Source organism: Lagopus muta, chromosome 15 (assembly GCF_023343835.1).
Source record: "Lagopus muta isolate bLagMut1 chromosome 15, bLagMut1 primary, whole genome shotgun sequence".
NCBI classification, from domain to species: Eukaryota; Metazoa; Chordata; class Aves; order Galliformes; family Phasianidae; genus Lagopus; species Lagopus muta.
The window spans coordinates 11519283-11541169 of NC_064447.1; the positions used below are offsets into that span (position 1 = coordinate 11519283).

General features: G+C 40.5%; 1 protein-coding gene and 1 long non-coding RNA gene across 8 annotated transcripts in view; one reads left to right on the forward strand and one right to left on the reverse strand.

Annotated features, from left to right (window-relative positions):
* SDK1 (sidekick cell adhesion molecule 1) overlaps positions 1-21887 on the reverse strand; it is a 365693-nt gene that overhangs the window by 110162 nt on the left and 233644 nt on the right. For all 7 annotated transcript variants that reach the window (XM_048961334.1, XM_048961331.1, XM_048961335.1 and 4 more), the window contains 5 exons: positions 20751-20927; positions 12427-12563; positions 5686-5833; positions 4670-4810; positions 999-1180 (listed from right to left, as the gene is read on the reverse strand). In XM_048961334.1, coding sequence (XP_048817291.1) covers positions 999-1180; positions 4670-4810; positions 5686-5833; positions 12427-12563; positions 20751-20927 — 785 coding nt within the window. The remainder of the gene's footprint in view (positions 1-998; positions 1181-4669; positions 4811-5685; positions 5834-12426; positions 12564-20750; positions 20928-21887) is intronic.
* LOC125700556 (uncharacterized) lies at positions 690-989 on the forward strand. The gene is made up of 2 exons (XR_007379969.1): positions 690-741; positions 871-989. It is a non-coding gene; the product is annotated as an uncharacterized LOC125700556 (long non-coding RNA).

The following is a 21887-nucleotide window of genomic DNA, read 5'->3' on the forward strand; positions in this document are numbered from 1 at the left end:
AACAAACAACTACGTAATCTTCACTGACTATAAATTAACTGAGGTTCTGTAAAACTGCAAGCTTTTAAAATAGTTTAATTGTTTTATGACCAATAATGTAGGGACCATGTACTGTCCGGTGCTCAGAATCCAGCACAATCCCTTAATTATGGGAATATAAGAAAGCTTTAAGGGCCTGGTACTTAATTATCCTACAGATTTTTATACCAATCTAAAGGTGTAAACATGCCTTACACTGGTTGTAAAAAGTAATTACATATCCTATTTTGAATGTAATTTATACCCTTCTTAAGGCACTTACCAGAAAGGTATGGAAGGGCCATAACATAAAAATCAGGGCTTTAAAGATCATTTTATCTTCCTTTGCAAATGTCTGCACCGTTCCCAAAGTGCTACAAAACATGCTTTCTACACAGGCTCTATTTCTCTTTCTACAGTTCCCTTAAAGTTCATCCCATATTTCTAAAGCAAGCTATTCTGTGACCATCAGAGCTAATGGCTTAGGTTTGCTCTGTGCTTGTCTCAAGTATTGCCTGCGTGGCATATTGCATATCTTGACCACCATAAACCCAATTCCCTACCATATTCTTTATGCCACTCCTACAGGAGGAGCCTCTGCCCCTGCATCTCACGTGTCCTATAAATCCGTCCCACAGACCCCAGCTCTCCCCAGCATCTCTATTTATAACTTCAGCTGCAGATGATTCTGACCTGCTAGCGCGCTAAGATGTCATCATGAAGGTCAGGAAAAATAGATAAATTCTGAGCTCATGCATAGCTTTTTCTAAAAAAAAGATGGCAGTAGGGTCTTCTTTTGTTTCTGCTTAGGTGCTTGAATTTCTGTTTCCTACTTCATTTCTTTCTCCGCAGAGCTGCCTACTGGATTTGACTGAACTGACCATTCATCTACAAGTTGTTAGCTGTGACTACCATCTTCTACATAGGAAAAGATGCATTAAACTGTGACAATAAAGAATGTCATGTTCTGATTTGCTCACCTCCCTGCAGGGTGTACTCAGTCACTGGTCTGCTGAAGGCTCCCAGCCCAGCTCCATTGTAAGATGCCACCTGGATTTCATACTGGGTCCAAATGATCAGGTCTGTCACTAAGCAGTAGTTAATTTCTGCACTGGTAATGTTTTTATACTGGTATTCTCCAGGGAGGCCAGCCAGACGATACCTATCAGACAGGAAGAAAAACTTGCAGTTAATTGGTTGGTATCAATTACAGAAAATATCCTGACTAACAAAATAGCTTCTTTTGTGAACAGGTAATATCCTCGCTTTTACAGTAGAATTATACAAAGAATAATGAAAACTAATGAGAAACAACAGACTAACTCCTGATAAGATCACGTCTGGTTTGACTGCCATAGTATTTATAATCTGATCTCACTGAGATTACACGCACAGGGCTAAACAAAATGGGTACTTTATCCTACTTTATGGCTGCAGAAAAATTACAGCTTTTTAAATGTGGCTTGTCTAGTAAAACCTGTGATTTAGTAGGAAAAATTGCCCAGATGTGATTTTTATCAGGGTGCTGCTGTAAATCAGCTTGAGAAATGCTCTTTTCCTCCTCTGAAGTCTGAAAAGGAGAACTCAGAGGGCTCTGACCTTCAGGAGCTGTGGGCACTGCCATCTCTGCCTCCCACCTGGATTTACTTCACGGTGTAATTAAAATAAGGACTGAATAAATTTGAGATGGAAGGATTGGTTAAGCATGGAAATTTCAGGAGGGCTGAACCAGGTAAGGGTGAGTGGTGTACACCCAGACAAACCCTTTGCTGAAGTGTGCGAAGCTGGAAAACAGAATATATTTTCCCCTGTAGAAACTGTATTACATAAAACAACCCTTTTGATGTGTCTCTTTAGGCCAAGAAAGTACAGAGAATAAATAAGCTATGGAAAACAAACCTTACAAATCTGTGAATGTGAACAACTGTGTGTTTTCCTTCCTTTGTTGAAATGCTACAATAGATGCTTGTGATGTGCTAACATCACACCAAATCAGAAACACAGTGACCAAGTCAGGGTCGTGAGGCATTGCAGTCCCACCAAAACAGACAAATTTAGGAATGTTTGGGTTCTTATTCACCAAAATAGTTTTATTCACTCTCATTCATTGTTTGCCTCACAACAAGCACCAAAATCTTATTAGCACAGCACAATTTCATTGACATCTTAAGGACCGATTTTAAATTTATCTGAGTTAAATCTGTACAGCTAGACAACTTCCACAAGTATTTCAGCAACAGATTTTGTTCTAAACTCTTCCCCTAATCAGGTCAGCTCTTGATCACCAACCACCCCCTTCTCCTCTGTTGTGGAGCTCCTCGTCTGACTGTATTTTGTCATATCAGCATTTGTGATCCTACAATTCCCTTTATGAAATAGAAATGGAAATAAGGAAGTATCAGCTCTCAGCTGAGTTTATTGAATGCCTTTCTTCCTTTCTTCCTTTCTTTCTTTCTTTCCACTTTATGTGACATCTACCTATTCCTTTATTTGTCTCCTGCCAAGGCTGTATGCATCTTGGCAAAGCCGATTGTTGGCACAGAGCTGTTTTGTCTCACACCTAGCAGACAAGGTGCAGAGTGCTCCTGTGATTTAATCTATTATGCTGTTAGCATGGCACTCCCCTAAATGCAATACTGCCAGGGAGAAAAAGGGCAGAGAAAGAAGGCCAGTTCAGAAATGTCATGTCTTCATGATTTTTCTCACCGCGGACTTTGATGTATACTCTATGTGACTTGTGCAGTGCACCTTCACTTTTAAAGATCAGGTGTTCCATCAGTTTAGTATCTTGCATGTCTTCAGCGTCAGGTCTCTGGGATGCACGGTGGTGTATCCTAATTCTATAGAAATCAGTGCAGGAAGACCTTTCATCAGTGCACATATTGCTGTGGCCACACATTCTCACTTGGGAGAACAGCTTGGTTTATTACCTAGGACAGCTGTGCTTTTATATGATAATCTTAAATTCCTTTTGAATAAATGCTTTTGCTGCTCTGCGGTCTAGACAAAATGTGTAGACATCAAAAATGTCCACAGACTGAGCATAATGAATATGATCACTCCCTACTAAAATGGAAAGAGATGTTACAGTGAGGACCAGAATCAATTATGCTAATAACAGTTGTAGAAAACTCTTAAGCTAAACATGACTGGAAATGCTATACAGATTAAATGGAGCAGATTGCCAGACGTGGGAGGCTGCAGGATTGCTTCTGACCTAACGCTGAGATTGGTTCAGACATACCAGGAGTAGCTTAGGAGTTAATCTCATCGTCCAGTAGGCTTGTTTGAAGATAAGAACTCTACAAACAACGCTGTATCCTACGCAGAGGGGTATCCAGCTCTCATGATAAGATTTAGCTAAGGGCAGAAGCTGAAGCATCATTTCCCACCTGACAGCGATGACTGGCACTGCTTTCAAACTGAGCCCCAGCTCTTAAAATCCAGCATTCCTTCCAGTGGCTCACCACTCTCATAGGCTCAGTACAGGTGACAGGGAGATTAACCATCTTCAGCTCTGCCTATAGAGTGAAGGAACTTTCCAGCTCTATTTTGGGAATTCACCAACATTCCAGCACCAGAAAACAATTTCCACCCATGCCAGCAAAAGCAGAAGCACAGCACAAACAGGAGACTGGCATTTAGACTATAGCATTTAGTTAACTTCTAATAGGTCTGGAAGATCCTGTGTTAAAAATGTCAGCAACCTGCCTGCAATAGGCCATAAGCATCAGCAGGAAATACATCAGTGGAGGTGCAATGCTTGGGAGTTTCCCACAGAAATTCTGATTTAGATAGTGCCTCCCTTATGAAAGGGATGGCCCCAGCTGGCTGCTAACGTAGCAGGAAATGTAGGAAGCCAAATAATCCAGTAAGCTGTAGATGAATTGGGCAGGAGTGAATAACTGAGTCCTAAAACATAAGAAAATGGAAGTGCTCAGCAAAGTCTCTTGGTGTGGCAGCACCCTTTCCTAAAAATAAATTCCGTGTAAGCAAAAGATTGAATGAATTACTGATTCCCAGTTACTGTCTGAATCTGTTTTTCATTAACACAGCTGAGACTGAAAGAATTTCACTCAATTGACCGGTTTTCAAAACCAAATCAAGGTCTGCCACAAAGCATTTGACCTGTCATTCCCCCTCTCCATTTTGTTTGGCACAAAACTGATAGTTATTGATTCTATTCTTGCTCTTCCATAGTGCAGGAGTCCTTTGTTTATTGTGTCTTTGGTAAGGTAGTTAAACTCTCGAGCAGTAAGCTGAGGTTGTAATAAGCACAAATACATCTGCAATGCACAGGCTGCACTGTATCAACTTCCCACTTTACCATAATTAGAATATTTGAAAATGAAAAAAAGTTATCTGGATGCTCAGAGTCTCCACACTCATCCAGAGCACCTAACAGCAAAAAGCAGACTGGAGCTCACTAAGAAAGGCTGGAATTTGTATGTCTGCACCCTTTGGGCTATTTGAACACAGGCATTTTCTCGTCTGTAACAAACCAATGCAGCCGCGGCGGTTGTAAAGAATAACTAATATATTTGATGGAATTAGGAATAGCTTTTCATACATCATTGAATCACACCGTTAAAAGCTTCCTCACGCACACACCAGTCTAGTTCTAGACCTTGGAGGGAAGAAAATTACTCACCTTAGGATGTACCCATGAAGAACTCCGTTATGCTCACTCTCAGGAGGAGGCTGCCACTGGACCATGATGGACTGATTGGTGCGCCCACTGGCCACGATGTTTTTAGGTGGGGCACTGGGGGGCTCCTCAGGTAGCATCAACCTGAATGCAAAAGAATGTGGCAGAGGTGGTTGTCAAGATAAAGGATATGCAACATTTCTATTTCATGGATCCAACTCCAAGCGAACCAGTTTCGTTTATCAAAGTCTGATGACTTGAAAGAAATACAGTGCTGATCAGACTGCTGAAGACATGCATGAAATAGTTACAACAAATCAACATAATAAGAAATCAGTTAAGCAAGTAGCAAGACAGACAGCTGAGGTAGCCTTATTCTCTCTGAATCACCCAGGCTGCTACAACTCTTTAAAAAGATTACAAGCCCGAATGAGCTAGAGCTCAGGTCCAGTGTCTGTGACTCCTTCCAAATTGTTTCTTTCAGCTCTTTCAATATTTTTCATATCAAATTCCTACATTTTGAAAAAGCCATTTAGAGTTCAGCTGTTCTGCAATTCAAGCTCACAGCAAGCTCTGGTTCACAGAGGAAGGGGGATGCATTTGAAACTAAATTTGATGAAGCCATCCTTCTATGTCACATCTGGGTGAATTCCAGAAGTAACATTGCAATGATTGGGTGAAAGCTGTACTCCTTGCAGGGCTAACTGCAGTGACTTAACACAATAGGAATAAAAATACTTTGCTTGCACGTATACCTATTTGACCACCTTCCAAGATAATGCTCACTGATACATTGGAAACACGAGGGCACCTCTCCCATTGCGTGCTGGTTTCCCGCGTCGCCTAATTGCCATTACCACCAATTACTGACAGCCGCAGAGCACTCTCTGGAGACCTGGGTAATGATAACTGTTCCCCTCCTCGGTTATTGTGCAAAAGATAACTTTATTTTGTTCTCTCACAACAACATTTTTTTCTCCCACATATACGCAGTATGCAGGCGTTTATTTTTGCCATACCTGCTGGTCTCGGAGCTGTACTGGCCTTTTCCCACCTGGTTAACTGCACACACCCTGAACTGGTAGGTTCGGGCTGGGGTGAGTCCACTCACAGTGACACTGGTCATCTTCGGGTCCAGATTTGATAGGTGAACCTTCCAGGGAGAATCTGTCGGAATAAGGAACATTTGAAATTGGTGGAAGTGCTTGTTGAAAGCTCTGCAGAAGGGAGGATGTGTCTGTGGCTGCACGGGGCTCCCTCTGCTTGTTTTCCTCAGAGGAACTTTACCAAGAAGTTTCTTTGCAGCAAAAGAAATGTTCCTGTCAGCCCACACGGTTATGCAGATTGCACATTTGTCTATTGGAAAGTGATGCTGCACATGTCATGGCATAATAAATAAAAACTATATTCATTAACATTTTAATAAAAGAGGAAACAAGCATGATAAAGACAGATGGGCTGTGTATTTCACAACCCATCTGTTTGGCAGGCCATTACAACACCACACCCATGAGTGGCTCTGGTGGAAGGTCTGTAATGAAATTCGCAGGCAGTTTGGAATATCTCTCTACCCAGCTTGCAAGCAGGTGTAGAAGCGTGATGCTCTCTGCCAAATCAGTCCTTCACTATAAGACCTGAGAAAGCTTCTGCTTCAGATTCTCCATGTTTTATTCTTTTTCCAGTACTTGGCGTTCCATCTACTCATTTCCTAGGAAGACTCCCTGGTATAAACAGCCCCAGCAGTACTATAAAACCTTTGCTGTCAGTTCAGATACTTCACATGCTGAGCTCCTCTGATGCCCAAACTGTATTTTCAAGTTTTCAAAGAGGTCAGAAATTAAGCATGTTGAAAATTAAATATCCTGACTTCTTTTCTTTCCAGCCTGATGGTATATATTCTCCCCAAAGTCATGACTGAAGCAGTGAAGGAGACGTGACATTTGGTTTGAGATGCAACAGTACAGCAATGGAAGCAGCCAACTTAAAGATTTGTTCAGTTTTTAAATAATACCAGCTGTTTTCAAGCTCCCTGCTCAAAATTACAAATACTTCTGGAAATGACTGAGGAGCTAGCTGTAGATTTTGGCAATGTATCTGTGCATGCTGCTCATCAGAAGTGCACTGCAGCTCCTGGCAGGTCACCTCCATGTCTGCCTGAAAATGAAGATGAGATGTCCCAAATGTGAAAGAAAAACTTCACACCAAGATGTAAACCACTAATTCACTGTTTTTCTGGCAGATTCCTTAGCAAGTTTAAGTCTACTGGGGTGTGATGCCTGTTGGGCTATACACTCTGCATCTTCAAATTATTCAGAATATATTTATTCCAGTAATGGCTTTCTGAGAACAAAGTCTTTTTTAACAAGAAAACTGACACAGCAGAATACTGGGAATGCTGAAGAGGGACATTTGCACAGCAGTCAGGTTCCATCACTGCCAGCTGTTGATGATTTGCCGTCAGCCGCTTCTGCTGCAAGGTCTGGGTGGCGATGATCTGAATGCAGTGCTGGGCGTTGTTTACAAAGCACTCAGAGCAAGGATACCTGCATTAGTTTGGTGCACCCTAGTTTCTTCCTTTTTAATCAAGTTTCTCTCGAGGCTTTACAAACAACTGCTTACACTGTGACATCCAGAGAGCACAAGACCCAATCAAGATTCAGCCATGGCTGACTTAGTAAGTTGCCTGAAGCAGCTGCATGAGGAAAGGGAAGAACAGACAACACTAAGAGAGCAAAATACCCTTGTACGAGCTCTTGGGTCCATTTCCTAGAGCAAATCAGTTCCATTTGTTAACTGCTAGTGTAAACACCACCTGAGAGTGCTTAACCCAAGCAGTTCAATGCAGTGAGCAGTTTGATTCAACAATAGGGCCTATTAATCTCCTCAGCACCTTGGGGCTCTGCTCTGTTTATATGCTGCATCTGTAGAATACTTTATTTATTCTTTTTCTTCTCCTAGTGGAAGATAAAAGATCTGGCAGGAAGAGAGATTAAACTGAAAACTAATACAAACGAACCCTATTCATCTCTTGGGCATTCTGAGTCCTAAAGGGAAGAGGTTTGGGGGGGATTTGCTTGCTCCTGGAGCTGTGGATACAGGAACTGTGCAGAGTAGCTTCAAAATTTAAGTCTTTTTTTTTTTTTTTGGACAATCAGTCAATAAACTAAACATTCTGAGAGGCCATTACCCCTCCTTAAACACAGAAGGGAGCCCAGCATAGTACAGCAGTTCCTTTTACTGTGTAGAAAAGCAGTTCTGACGTTGGAAACCTTCCATAGGATTTTCAGCACTGACTCCCATCTCCTTCAGGGATGATTGTCACCTGCCTGTCCCAGGAAGCCTAGAGAAGCTCCACAGTGAGAGACTTGCCAGGTCAAACTAATAAATACATTGAACAGACCACACTAATCCTTCATTTAACTTAAGCTGCCCAGAGTGTACTCTGGGCTTTGCTTGCTTGCTCTTCTGCTGTAATTGCCACTGTTTGAAAAACTCATGGCTAGTTGTCTATCTTCTTAAGGATATTGGGTATTCTGAATTAATTCCAATTGCCTCTCCAAGTTAATTTCTTGGAAACCAAGAATCTCACAGGCTACTCTTGAGCTTACAGTGCAATTTTTGGCTTTGAGAAATGACATGTTCCGTTAAGAGTTTTTGGATGCACTCACAATATATATGTTTGATAGCACTGGTTATTCACCAAGAGGCATTTCTTTTAAATTTCCCTGTCTACCTCACAATTCTTGCACTGATTGCAAGTTCCTCAAAAATCATTTCTGTTTGATATTGCAGACCACATCCACTGCAGAAATCTAATTTTTGCAGCTTTGGAGTACATTTCCATCTCTTTTCTTCTCCAGGGGTTTAGCACAGACGGAACCACTGCAATTTACCATACTACTGAATCAGTCTTTCATGACAATATGGTATTGCAAAAAATTCAAACAAAAACAAAGTTTTTCATCCTTCTTTGGTAGGACTTCAACAAAGTCTACCACTGCCCTGAGAAAAAGTATCTTTCAGCACCATCATTTGCGGATCTGAGCCCTGTTTGTAGAAAACAGTGTTGTTTTGCAAAGATTTATCCCTGTGTTCAATTTTTATCATTTCAATATTCGTACCAAGTTCAGCAAGACAATTCATGAGCTCAAAGTGAAGCATGTGCAGATGCTGTTTATAGGAGCTTTAATTATCTCCTCATTGGCATGATGTGATGAATTTGAGTTGTATGATTACATTGCACAGATATCTCAGAATATAATAAATCAGAAATGTATTTTAATGTTAACTACACTTGACAGAATTCTCTAAGTATTAATTTGCTCAGATAAAAAATTGGTCAGAATAATTTTTGATTAATCTCTGAAATCTGAACTTTTTTTTAGAGTAAAATAAGTGGAGCTTCTTCCAGCTCCATGAGGATGTTTCATAGGGGTTCCTAGGAACGCTGCAACACTGGTTAAAGAGGTCATGAAACATCCAAAAATCACATTAGTGCAAATAACAGCAACACATGCTACTATTTATTTGAAAATCTCATTTGAAATGAAGGTTCACATTCCTGGCTCCATGTGGGCAGAATAGTTAATGACTGTGTTTCCCTGGAACTGTGCTTTTCAAATTAGATTATAAATTTGCCCCCAAATGTTCAAGGCCATATGCCTCAAATCACCCACAGACACAGCCTACTGTGAACACTTGTAATTTGAGAATTATTACATTATGCCAAATATATTCATTTTAAAAATTAGGTGACTTGGTGACTGGAGTCGTTCATATTTCCAGCAATTTATGCATGCGATCTGCCACTGTTTTTTTCCACTAATTAAAATAAGGTTTTTATATCTCTTTACTGAATTGATATTAATGAAAAGGATTTCTAATCCACGCCAGGTGGAGTGACACGCCTCTCTCTAATGTAGCTAGTAATTAGTCCTCTGAAATCTACACTCATTATTTTGAACCCTCTTCAGCTAGTCCTCTGAAACTGATACTGTTATTATGGATTCACTTACGGTACGTGTTTCAAAATGCACAATGGATCCAGAAAGCGATTAGAAAATTATTTGAAGCAAAACTGCTAAAAGAACAAACAAAACTAGACTTCATTTTGGCATTTGTAACAGCAAAGCCAAACTCATGCATTAAAGCTCCACAGAATGAAGAACAATACCTTCTATGCAGCTTTGCTAACTGGAAAATAAATCATAATTCTGATGCCGCTCTCTAAGCTTTAGATGTGTGAAAACAAATAGGGATTAGGATGTTTAGCATATTGCACTACTGCTGATGGTGAAAATGTGACAGCCATGAGCACATGAGCTCATGGAAAGCATATGTTGAATCCTTGACAGTTGCCCTTTCCGCAGCACAAAAAGGGCCAATGGAAAACCTGACGAAAGATTTTCTTTGGAAAGCAAAGAGAGATTCTGCACAGTCATATCAGGCAACAATTGTACCTTCATGAGATCAAAAGTCAGCTTCATTCATGAACATCATGAGGGGGCGGGGGGAACATGACAGGACCAAGGAAAGATGCTGTTTTCCAAAGGAGTAGCAGATTTGAAACCTAGATATTAACCACACGCTAACAAGATCGCGATGACTCCAAACCAAACATTTGAGGAATATAAAACAAAATGAGACATGAAAATATGCAGACATTTCAGCCAGCTTTGCCAAGAGAAGTCACTGTTGACATTGTTCCACCACGCTGCTGACATCTGTAAAGCTGAGCAATAATATATAAAATGAGAGAGCACACACAGTAAGAGTGGAATATTCAAGGACTTGGATTCCTTCTAGTCCTACTTCTATGGGTAACCAGTTAGAGACTGTACATAAAAGCAAAGTAAATAAATGCAGAGATAAAAACCTCAAAGGAGAGCAAGGTCTAGAGTACTTCTGGGAGTTCAGATGCTCAGACGACAACAAGCCTGGTCTGTGTTTGGTTTATGCAGCTGAAGTACATATACCTATGATTTGTGATAATGAGACTCTCTCAGTGGTTGATTGCAATGCCATCAGCCAAAATTATTGATCTATCATGGAATGAGCGAGGGTTCACAGGATCCTGTGGAGCTTTGAGAGACTGCATAATTTCTGGAGCACTACTGTTGATTTCTGCTGAGCCTTCCACAAATTTCAGGAAACAAATTATAGCATTCTTGAAATGATGGCATGTCTACTCTATGTCTGTACTAGACCTGCAAGGCCTCACTGTTACAAAGATGCTTAAAGACCTTCCAAATCTGACCTGGAGGCTGAGTGGGCTCTGTGATGCTTCCCAGTTAGTGCAGCACAGTGCAGGACTCACATGCATACCTCTGGCCAGCTCTGTGCTGTCTCCACATAAATACAGCTCTGCTATTTTTGCATCATGTCCCCAGACTGAGAGTTGATTAACTTGTCTCTGTCAAAGTCACTGGGAGACATGAAACACTCAGGGCAATAACCCCGAGTGAAAGAACAGGCACAGGGAGTGAAAATGCACTTACTTACTGTCTATAGTCAATATTAGGAGAGAGAAGAGGGATGATAAAACAGACAGTGATAAAAAGGTGTAGTGGGGTGTGAGCTCAGAACACTGTGAATTTTCTCAGTCATTAGTTATAAAAAATAAATAAATCTGGAACTGTGTTAAGGACAGCAATTCCAGACACCATTTGGGATTTCCATTACAAAACTGCACTTCTTGCAACAGATGTCAAGATCATCAGTTCTGGGGCCTCTGTATCTGAAAAGCTACGCACTCCAACCTGCAAAGCACAGGGCTTGTATGTGATCTGAAGCTCAAGTCTCATCTCAAGCTCTCTGTGTGGCAAAACAAAACGCTACTCTCCAGATAATAAGAAATCAGCACTGCTTCACATTCACTAATGCAGCAGCTAATTTCCACATGTCAGAAAAAGTGATGCTCTTAATTTTTTCATCAAGAACCAATTGTTAGGCTTGGATTTCCAGCTCCTAGTGTGATAGAGATTAGAAAGTAATGCCAAGGTGACCGATTTCCATATAACCTCATCTTTCCATCAACTCTGAAAGAAGCGTTTAGCGTTGTCCCTGAATAACCTTGCAAACAGAGCCAGAAAGGGCGAGCCATGCAGCATGCCAAACCTGTGAGCAGTGGCGATTCACAGTGATCAGGATTGCAACCTATGAAGGCTACAAACAAAGGTAGAATATTTGTATGTTTCATGGTTCAGTATCCTCAGCCACCTACCTGAAAGAAGGCTGTAAAAAAACAACCTAGGGAAACTGGAGAAAATGTATGAAACCATATACAGACATAGCAGCAGCTCCTATTGACATCCCAGTTTGTTCCTATGACAGACCATCAATTCCTTATGCTATCAGACTGCCTACACTTTTCAGGTAAAGCTGGGGCTCTGAATGCATCAGGGTATCTATGAGCACAGAGCAAAGGACAACAGGAAAGAAATAAAATGTGACTCCTGCTATTTGACAGATGTCAAATAGAAGCATGGAGGGATGAGCTGATGTGCTTGAAGTCAGGCTGGCAATGCTGGAAGTGGAACTAAGGATTCCCTATATACCAAATCCACTGTATCAGGTCTTTTTTTGTAGTTGAACTCTATAAGGGTGTTAACAGTTGAGTGTAATACCCAGGACTACCCTGTATACTGTCCCTCATTTGGCAATAACAGTAAGGTTTTGTTGTCAGCTCTGGTAAAAGCTAAGTCTGCAAGGCTAAATAATTAAGACAAATATGAGGTTGGAACATATCTGATTTTACTCACTGTTCTCAGAGACCTCGACCATGTAGTAGAGGACGGGGCTGTTTCCATCAAAAGGACGCACCCAGGAAAGCACCACACTGCGGCTGTACGAGGAATTCAGGATGGCCAGAAGATTCTGAGGGGAATGAGGCAGCTCGCTGTGAAGGAAAAGAGAAAGGAAGATAAAAAATGCACAGCAGAATCAATCTGTATTTCATTCAGGACAGTTGTATAGGCAGCTAAAGGCACATGACATCAGACTTATATGATGACAGATATAAAACTACCAGCAGCCATTGTGCAATTAAATAAATGAAAGGCATCTCTACATTATTCACAATTTTGTCCTATTTGGGAAAAAAACCCCACAACTTTTGCAGAAAGTCCCAAGGCTGATGCTTAGAACAGCTAATGGAAATGTTGCTAAATGAGGAAGAAGCCAATTTTCATACTGTTTTTTGATTGAGACAAGTTGGTCAATAAATTTCCTTCTCACTTCTTTTCCCCTTCTTACAATGATGTCCTAGAAACATGACAGCAGTAATGCATATAAACAGTAAAACACATGGGAGATATGATTTAACATGGAATTTTTCATACTCAAGGAAGCAGAAGACATTGACACTATCCATATAGAGCTACTAATCAAAATTACCCTATGTATTCTTAGGCTACAGAACAGCTTGATTTACTCATGGATTCAGGCTTATCCTGTCATGGGTAGAATCCTTCCTTCTTATAATAAGGATTTTTTTGGAAGCACCCAACCAGAAAATGTAGAGAAAATGCCTGTAGAAACCCCACAGAAATACAAAATGAAACATTAAAAAATAAAAATAAAACAGCAGCTCAATTAAAATGTGTAATTTCTCGGCATAAAGGCAATTTATGGAACAACATTTCATTTGGACTCATTTCCTGAAAGTCAGAGCCTGCATGGTGCAGTGAGAAAACTAAATTCTGCTACATTCCTTATGTGCTGAACTGCATCCAGCGACGAGTCCTTCAGCAATTATATTCAAGCCTGACTTTTGTTCCTTCCATTCTGGTTTTTAGGAGGACAGGAATCTCTGAGAGGAAAGGAAGAGCAAGGAGGACCAGTTGTTGCCCATTCAGTCAGTGCTTCTTCCCAGGAAAGCTCAGTGGCATCTTTCCCTCAACATGAGCTGCCCATCTGCTCTGGCCAGAGCAGAAAGCCACAAGCAGACCTTATATGCTTAATATTAAAAACAGTAATTTCACACACTAATGTATCATGCTACTGAAGGCTTACAGTTATTTAAAAACCGCAACTCCTCAGCCACTCACAAAAGTAAATACAGACTCTGGCTTTAAGCCAGAAGAATGATTATGCTCTGGATTCAGGTTTCTGCTGGAAGATTGAGGAACGCAGAAGTGAGGAGACAAAGAGTTACAAGAGAAATGCACGAGTAGAAGGCTCCTCACTTCCCACCTCTCCCCAGGCTGGAAGGGCTTTAAGGCTCCATTCCTAGGGCTGAGCTTGAGACTCCATGGGTCTTCCCCTCTCATTTGATTTTAAATGCCTAAGCAAATCAGAAGCATGGTCACCCCAGGCTCTTTCTGTGGAAAAACAACTTGGAGGATCATTATGGTATTAATGTCATTCAAGTGCTTGGCCAAGACACCTTGATATTTCCACTGATTACAAATTTAGGTATCACTTGGGTCACGGCTGGCAGCACCCAGGCTTGGATTTTTGTACAAAAGCAGCAGATACATGGTCAGTTTTGGATTAGAGGAAACATCAGGCACAGACAAGAGCATGAATGCGCCCAACAGATGCAAACTTTGAGCAGAGTGCTGCAAAGCTTAGGGAAAAGGGGGACGTGAAAACAAAGTAGAAGGGCAGCTGGCCTGCAAGGCAAAATAGAAGAAAAAGCCTGCCACATGAGAAGCATGGAGTGAGGTTTAAGATACACAGGGACTACAGGTGGGTGCTACTTAATTTTGAATGAAACATTAAATTATAATAAACATTAAACCTCCACTATAACTTATCATCATGTCCCTGAGCAAGCTGGCTAGAAAAATGTTTTTGTGATTAAGTTGGCAAAGGAAATTACTGCAGGAGAGTGAAACCTCTTGTTGTGACGGCTCGAGAAGTCGCAGTCCCCACTTCATTTATCACCAGGCCCAGTGGGATGAGCTCAGTGCTGGACTGAGGCTCTGGCTCTTCCAGAAGGTAATGCTCACAGAGAGCAATGTGGAGGGATGGCCAGAGGGAGCTGACTGCAAACCTATCCTTTGGGAACTCCTCCTCCAACAATGGGACAAAATGCTGGAATCTGTTGAGGATATTCTCAGGGTGTGCATTTACTGGGTAATCTTGTTTTCCCTTATGTTCAGAAGGTCTGAACCAACAGTTGATTTGAGGACAGAGGCTACGCTACAGAAGGAAGAGGCTACACGAGTAAAAGGCCTTATGGATCAGTCCTTTTCTCAGGGCACAAATAATAGAAGACTTTGGCAGGAGAAAAGACTTTCCTTTCTTCACATTTTTCAAAGCACAATTTCAGGTTAAATGTGTTTTTTTTTTGCTGCCGATTTGCGTTTAGTTGATGATTCTGTTAGGTTGACACAAAATGGCAATCTGTCAGCAACATGATGGAAACAGGCGCCTCTGCTCAGACTGGACAGCATGAGCTGCAGCAGCCAGACAGCACACCTATCTCCACTAATATCATATTCTTTACCCATATGTGTCCACACTGAACAGCAACAGATGGTGCTCACAGATTTAAATCCCCCAAGACAGACATTATAAGTGCCTAAGAAACACACCTGGACAGAAATAAATATTTAAAACTACAAAGACTTTCCAGCACAGAAGTGTACTTTTCTCTCTGTAGTATACAAAAGCAGAGATTAATAAATAGCAGCTCCTACCTTAGCAAGCACTTGCACATTGTTCCCCTCTCACTTGCTACTGCATACACGGAACAGATGATAAATGAGGTTTGTACCACCACCATGAATATTCACATTACCAAAACAGATCATCGCTTCTTTCTTAGGAAGATTACTTTTTCTTGCTGCAAACATTCAAGAAGTCATTGCAGGAAATAGTAATTTCAAGTCTTTGGCAGGATGAGAACCGCTCGACTTCTCGTTCACCAAGAAAGTGGGTAAGGTTTAGGACAGTAACAGCAGGGCACACAGCAGCCCTTGATCGGACATTGGAAACTAATAATCCAGCATTATCATGCTTTTATTTTTTTTTTTCATTGAAGCCCCAAACAGGAAATATATGAAGGTTTTTCAATATCTTAAGGACTCATGCCTCTAATGCTGAAGAGCTGCACGAAGTCAAGTTTTCCATGACTTGCTTCGTATGATAGCAAAAACCACATACAGACCCCTTTGAAATCTGTAATTGATAGATAAGCCCAGGGTTAATGGCGTAGCCACCAAAGTGACCTGAGGGGTCTCTGACAAAGCAATTAAAATGGCAGATTTGCACAAAAAAGACATGGAGCTATTGTGACAATCTAGGAGAGAAGTATTAGCTACTTACAGATGATACATGTTCAAAACAGAAACTCTAATGTTTTGAGTCAGCTCATCACTGCCAGAGGGTAGCTGAAAAATTTACTCAGCAAACACATACAGTGTTTTACAAAATTAGCTAAAACAGACTATTTGCTACGGGAAATAAACCAGACATGGTTTGGAGAGATTTCTGAGAAAAATGGTCCAACAGCAGGTAATTAGAGAGACTGTGACTGAAGAGAGGATTACTAAAAAGGCAAGGGAGATTAAACAAGTTTTCTTGTCAGTTTATAAAAAAACCCCTGCTCCCACTTCGTAAATGACTTCCTAAATCAGGTCCCTCGTACACGTTCTACTTGGGAGCAGGTGGTTCATCTGCTAGACCTGATAATTTGCTAAGAAGTTGAGGCAGGAAATCTAGCAAAGCTCTCAGCCTTGATGGCTTTGCTCATAAAAGTTTATAACATTTTAAATAAAGAAACACATCATGTGTTGCTCAGGACTTTCCAGTTTCTTTTGCTGGAAGGATTGATTCCTGCAAGGCATCGATTAGTTTGGAGGATTTTTGTCTCTTGCACGCCTATAACAAGGTGGACTTTTGAAATTAAACACCTGCCAAACCCCAGAGCACACAGATTTGTTTCCTGCCTCATTCAGGCAGTCCCTGCAAGCTCAAGCCTACAGATGTCTTGGGAAAGGCTCTTGAATTTTATGCTTTATTTTCACTAAAAACACCAATGTTTCTGATAGCCCTTTGATGAACAGATGATTGTGTTTCCAAGTGCATTTCTGGGTGGTACTTCTTTCTGAATATCAAGTGTATTTAGACTCAGCGGTAAACCTTATTTCTTGGATAACACCTCAACTGAGAGGCTGGAAAAAATAAATAGAAGATTTCTTTTTTAGTGATGAAGGAATAATGTACTTTCAAGCTTGACATCCTTCCTGCTTTCAGTGTCTGCTAAAAGGAAAAGAGATGAGCTGCCGGAATTCAGGGACATGGGACCATGTGAAGATAGGTTTGTAATGAGACATCATTTTCATTTGTTACTCCACATTGTTCTCATTGCTCTTGTTTAGTAACCAAGTTATTTGGAAGAAGCATCAATTACAAATATCTGAAAAAAAAAATCAGAATTCCTTTTTAAGTGATTGACAAAGGCAGTGCTGTGCATTCTTGGCAACACAGTAGGTTTTATAATAACTGGTTAGCTCACCTCTCCTGCCTTTGAAGAAGACAGAGCGATAATAGCTCTTTGGTGAAAGAGATCTGAAAGAAGATGAACTTGCTGCCAGGAATAAATTGCCTATTTTTATATTACATTGTCCTCTCCATATTTTTGCATAGAAAAAGAGCCTAAAAGATTTTACTCGATGTTGTGACATAACAGAGGCTTGTAAAGGGCTTTGATTTTCCAACAATGTAGCATTACCATACTTCTCAGTCACATTCATACAACAAAGAGATCCCTTAGTATGGACTGCAGAGGCAGATATTGAGCAGCAGGTATCATCAGGCATAGATAGTGGTAATTCTGAATATTTTATATACACAGAGAACCCTCAGGATATTCTGAGCTGGAATCTGCAGTGTTTCCTGTCAGGAGAGTGATACACTCTGATAACTCAGCTTATGTAGCTCCAGGAACAAGCTTTATTTTCTCTGTATGTATTCCATCCCATATTGTATTTATAGGAACATAAAAGCAGGCTAAATGGAGTTGGTGTGTTTCAATACATACAATTATTTTTCAGAATCTAATGTTATGACTTGGAAGAATGCAAGAGAAGCACAAGCTCATCATCTGCAAATGTTTCTGTATTTGCAGTTGAGAAGATCTACCAGCAGAGAAATAAATAACTAAGTAAAAAAAACTAAAATTCATCTCTTACAGGAGAGAAACATCACTTGTGAATGTTTTACCTCGTGCAAATCAAATCAAGTGATGTGTACATGAAGAATAAACACATTTAGAGGGAAGACAAATGAATGAATAGAGTATCTTGACTAGCAATTAGTTTCCGTGCCCAAGTACCATCAGTGCAAAATTGATGAGCACAGTAACCTTTGGCTGCACTTTAGCAAGTTCTTCATTAGTTTGCTGGCTTTCAGTTTCAAATACCTTATTTCTTCATAGACATGCTGAGAAAAATGATCCATCCTGCTTGCACTACCAATGTATACCGTGTTAGAACTCTACTGTGCTATCAGCCTGTGTTCTTCTGGCAAGAAATGGTCCCTTTTTTTCCCAAGCCTGTCTTCAAACAGGGGAAGAAAAAGGAGGAAAAAGTTCTCTTTCCTTTTTTCACAGATTAGAAAACCAAACCACTCACAGATTGAATAACTGAAGGTCACCCTGTAGGTCAATGGTTTTGAATTGGATCAGCCTGAATAGAAATCAGTAGCAAACTTATTTGTGCCTTTGAAAATTTCTTGTTACGTGCCCAGAGGTAAAGGAGGGATATGCCAGGTCCTGGGGGAAAAAAGCTGGTGAGACAATCAGAGCTGTCAGATGGAGGTAGGTAGGCTACAGTATTATCCATTGGTAGACTGCTCCGGTCTGTAATTGGTTGAGAGGCCTCCTCTGAACATTTGTCTGACATTAGTGCTGCTCAAGGCACTGAAGTGTAAGTGCTCATCGATGGGAATGTACATGCCCTGTTTGTTAATGTTCTGCACAAGAGAATTATCTGGGAGAACTGGGAATGTTATAGATCTGTCATTCGTACACTAGCTAAATTTAATTTATGCTTTACTTCTGACATTTCCTTTCTACATATTTTCTTCCTCATTTCACTTCTGTTGTATCATGTATCTCTATTTCTCACAGATTTGTGCTGCCGAGCCAAATGATAATGACAAAAGCTGCAAAGGAATTCAATGTTTTTGGCATTATTGCACTACCAGCAGCACCACTTTGAAATAAAATGTCACACTTCCAGGTATGATCGAGTGACTTATCAGTTACTGAAGTCCTCCACAGGAGTGGGTTTGATATATTTCTTTAATTCCTTCAAGAAAGACAGGTTGTGAGCCATCAGCAACAGAACATGGGAAGAAGCAGAGACCCAGGATGAAGAGCTGCTGCAGAGCACTGAGGCATGGAGAAGCAGCAGAGCTGCAGAGAGCTGGGTGAGGGGGGGCAGGCAGGCACATGGAATATGCTGGTTAACTTCTAGCATGAGTTTTACAAAGTGTAAAACTGTTACTGGTCAACAGGAAGCTGTGAATAAATACATCTGCTGTGCTACAGTGGGTCACCACACAGGACATCTTTTGGTATTTAGGATGAAGCTGCTGAAGCGTTTGGCACATATTTGCAGCTCACTTCAAAGTCCAGATTTTAACCTTCTTTTCTGTCTACACTCCGTAATTTTCTGCCCTCCACTCAAAAACAGCCTCAGAGAAAAAGAAAGTATGATTATATAGTAGCAATATATTTTGAATTGTCTTCTGCTCTTGGATCCAAACCAGCAGTAAAATGCACTCCGGGAGGAGAGCTGAGGAGCGCTTAATTAGAGAAAGAATGTATGACCGCTCTCTGCAAACGGGCATCTGATCTTGCCTTGGCACTGTCAGAATAACGCTGTATCAAACAGGGCCCTGCATAGCAAATCTCTGAGGTGAACTCATTATTCTGCCAACAGCAGAAGTTGCCATCTTCTCAGAGATATCAGGCATGACCAGCAGAAACAGATGCAATTTGAGTTAAATTAAAGCATGTGGCACTACTCAAATAAAAAAAAATAAGACTACATAAAACATTACCGTCTTACTCATTTGATCTGTTCCACACATGGACCAAAATCACAGTTGTTGCTTTTAGTGATAAAAATAAAATGGAAGCTTACTTCGCTCCAGTGGAATGACAGGAATAGAAAATACAGAACCATGCAATGCCATTTTTATAATCCTTTTTCAGAAGCAATGTGTACTTTAAGTATTTTTTTCTTTCTTAACTGAATTTTTAAAGATTCTTAGGAATAAAGAAAGGCAAACGTAAAAATATTTTTCTCTGGAACTCTATGTCTAAAGAGAATGAAAAAATAAGCAATATCTACTAAGGGACCAGCTATTTTTATGTATGTTTAACAGAGAAAAAGCACTAAAGGAGGAAAATGTTTTCCTATAACCTTGGCATCACAACCCACCACCTGGGCCTGATGGGAAAGTCCAACAGCATGGGACAATGGAAGGATTCAGGTTGGAAGGGGCCAAACCCCCACACAAAGCAGGGCCAGTCATAAAATCAGACCAGTTTATCCGGTCTGGTCTAAAAAACCTCCAACCTTTGGGGTCAAGCCTGCTCCTCACATGTGGACTTGGCATTTGTCCTTGCTGAATTTTCTAAGGTTCTTGTCAGCCCATTTCTCAGCCTATCTAGGTTCCTATGAATGATGGTCTCACATTGAGGTTCTCCACCCATTTTGTGCCATTTACAAACCTGATGAGTACGCATTCCAACATTTCCAGATCCTTGACGAAGATGTTGAACAGGACATGCCCTATTATAATCCCATGCATTAGTCCACTTATTATTGCCTTCATGCAGACTACAGCTATTAATTGTTATCCCCCGAGCTCAGCCATCCAATCTATTGAATGTGATGCAGAGAAATACATTGAAGTGGAAGTAACTTCTGAGTGACTTGAAACTCAGTCACTTGAAAGTCCAAGTAGCACAGCAGCATGCAAAAGGGAGGACATCTCAAAGCAATTTAATTCATAATGAACCAGCCTTAATTTCCCATTGAAATAAATAAATACCTACAAAAAGGTGTATGAGGGTATCTGAAAACCAGCATAGCCTTGTGTTCAAGATGGAATTACTCACATCACTTCTAGACGAGCCATTCGGGAATCGTTTCCTCCAAAAGAAATGACCTCACAAGTATAGTCCCCGATGTCACCTGACCACGTCTGGCTGATGAGGAGGGTTCCATCTTTCTCTACTGTGATCCTGGAACTGCTGGATGGATTTATTACAACACTGTCCTTCTTCCAAACATACCTGAATATTACAATGTTTTAGTTAGTAATTACTTGGAAGAAATTTGAAATACATTTATCTGAACTATGCAAGATACCAGCTTCTGTAATAACAAATTAGAAATGTCAGGCCTCTATGGATACTTTCAGGAACAGTGCCTGCTTCAAATTTTAACTTTAGATCAGTGATCAGAATAAGAAATGTAATTACATCCAAGATGCAATACACTTTATAAACAATACTGCGTATTTCAAAAAGAAAAGACCTAGTGCTCATGAACACCCAAGTTCACAAGTCCACCTTCACCAGCAGTTTAAGCTGCAACATCAGTAATACTACTAAAGGTAACAGCACAACACAGCTCTGCAAAGACCGTATCAACCTTACACTGATAGAATCAGTAACATCTTTAACCGTTGTGGCAAAGTTCACCAGTTTATCATCCCTTAAAGGACACATACCAACAGGTCACAGATAAGCGTCCAGTCCATGGTCTTGCAATTAAGTATCTCTACATAACATTTTTTACATCTTTATATCTCCTTCTGAAGTTCTTTCTGCAGTTGACCCTTCTGACACCCTTCAAGCTGTTCCTTGCATTTTCTTTAATTTGGCTTTCAGTCTACATACATTTTCACGGTAAATTTATTTTTAAATGGTGAACTTCCTCTAGATGCTCTAGTACAAATGTTAATAGTTCATACAAGTTGCTTTTTTTTTCCTTCTCCCTTTATGCAGTAAAAGCAGAATATAGCCTCTAGTTATTGAGCTGCTTCCAAGAACATGGGCACATTGCGCATCGCTTTCATACACCACAGTGTAGACATGTTTGAAATCCTATTCCTTCTCTTTGGCTTTTACTCTCATTAACTATCAGCTTCTGACAAGTTGCTTTTATTGATAGTGTATTAACCTTGACAGTAAAATCATGGAAGGCTATATTGAAGTCATGAAGTGGAACATAGCTCATTGTAAATAATA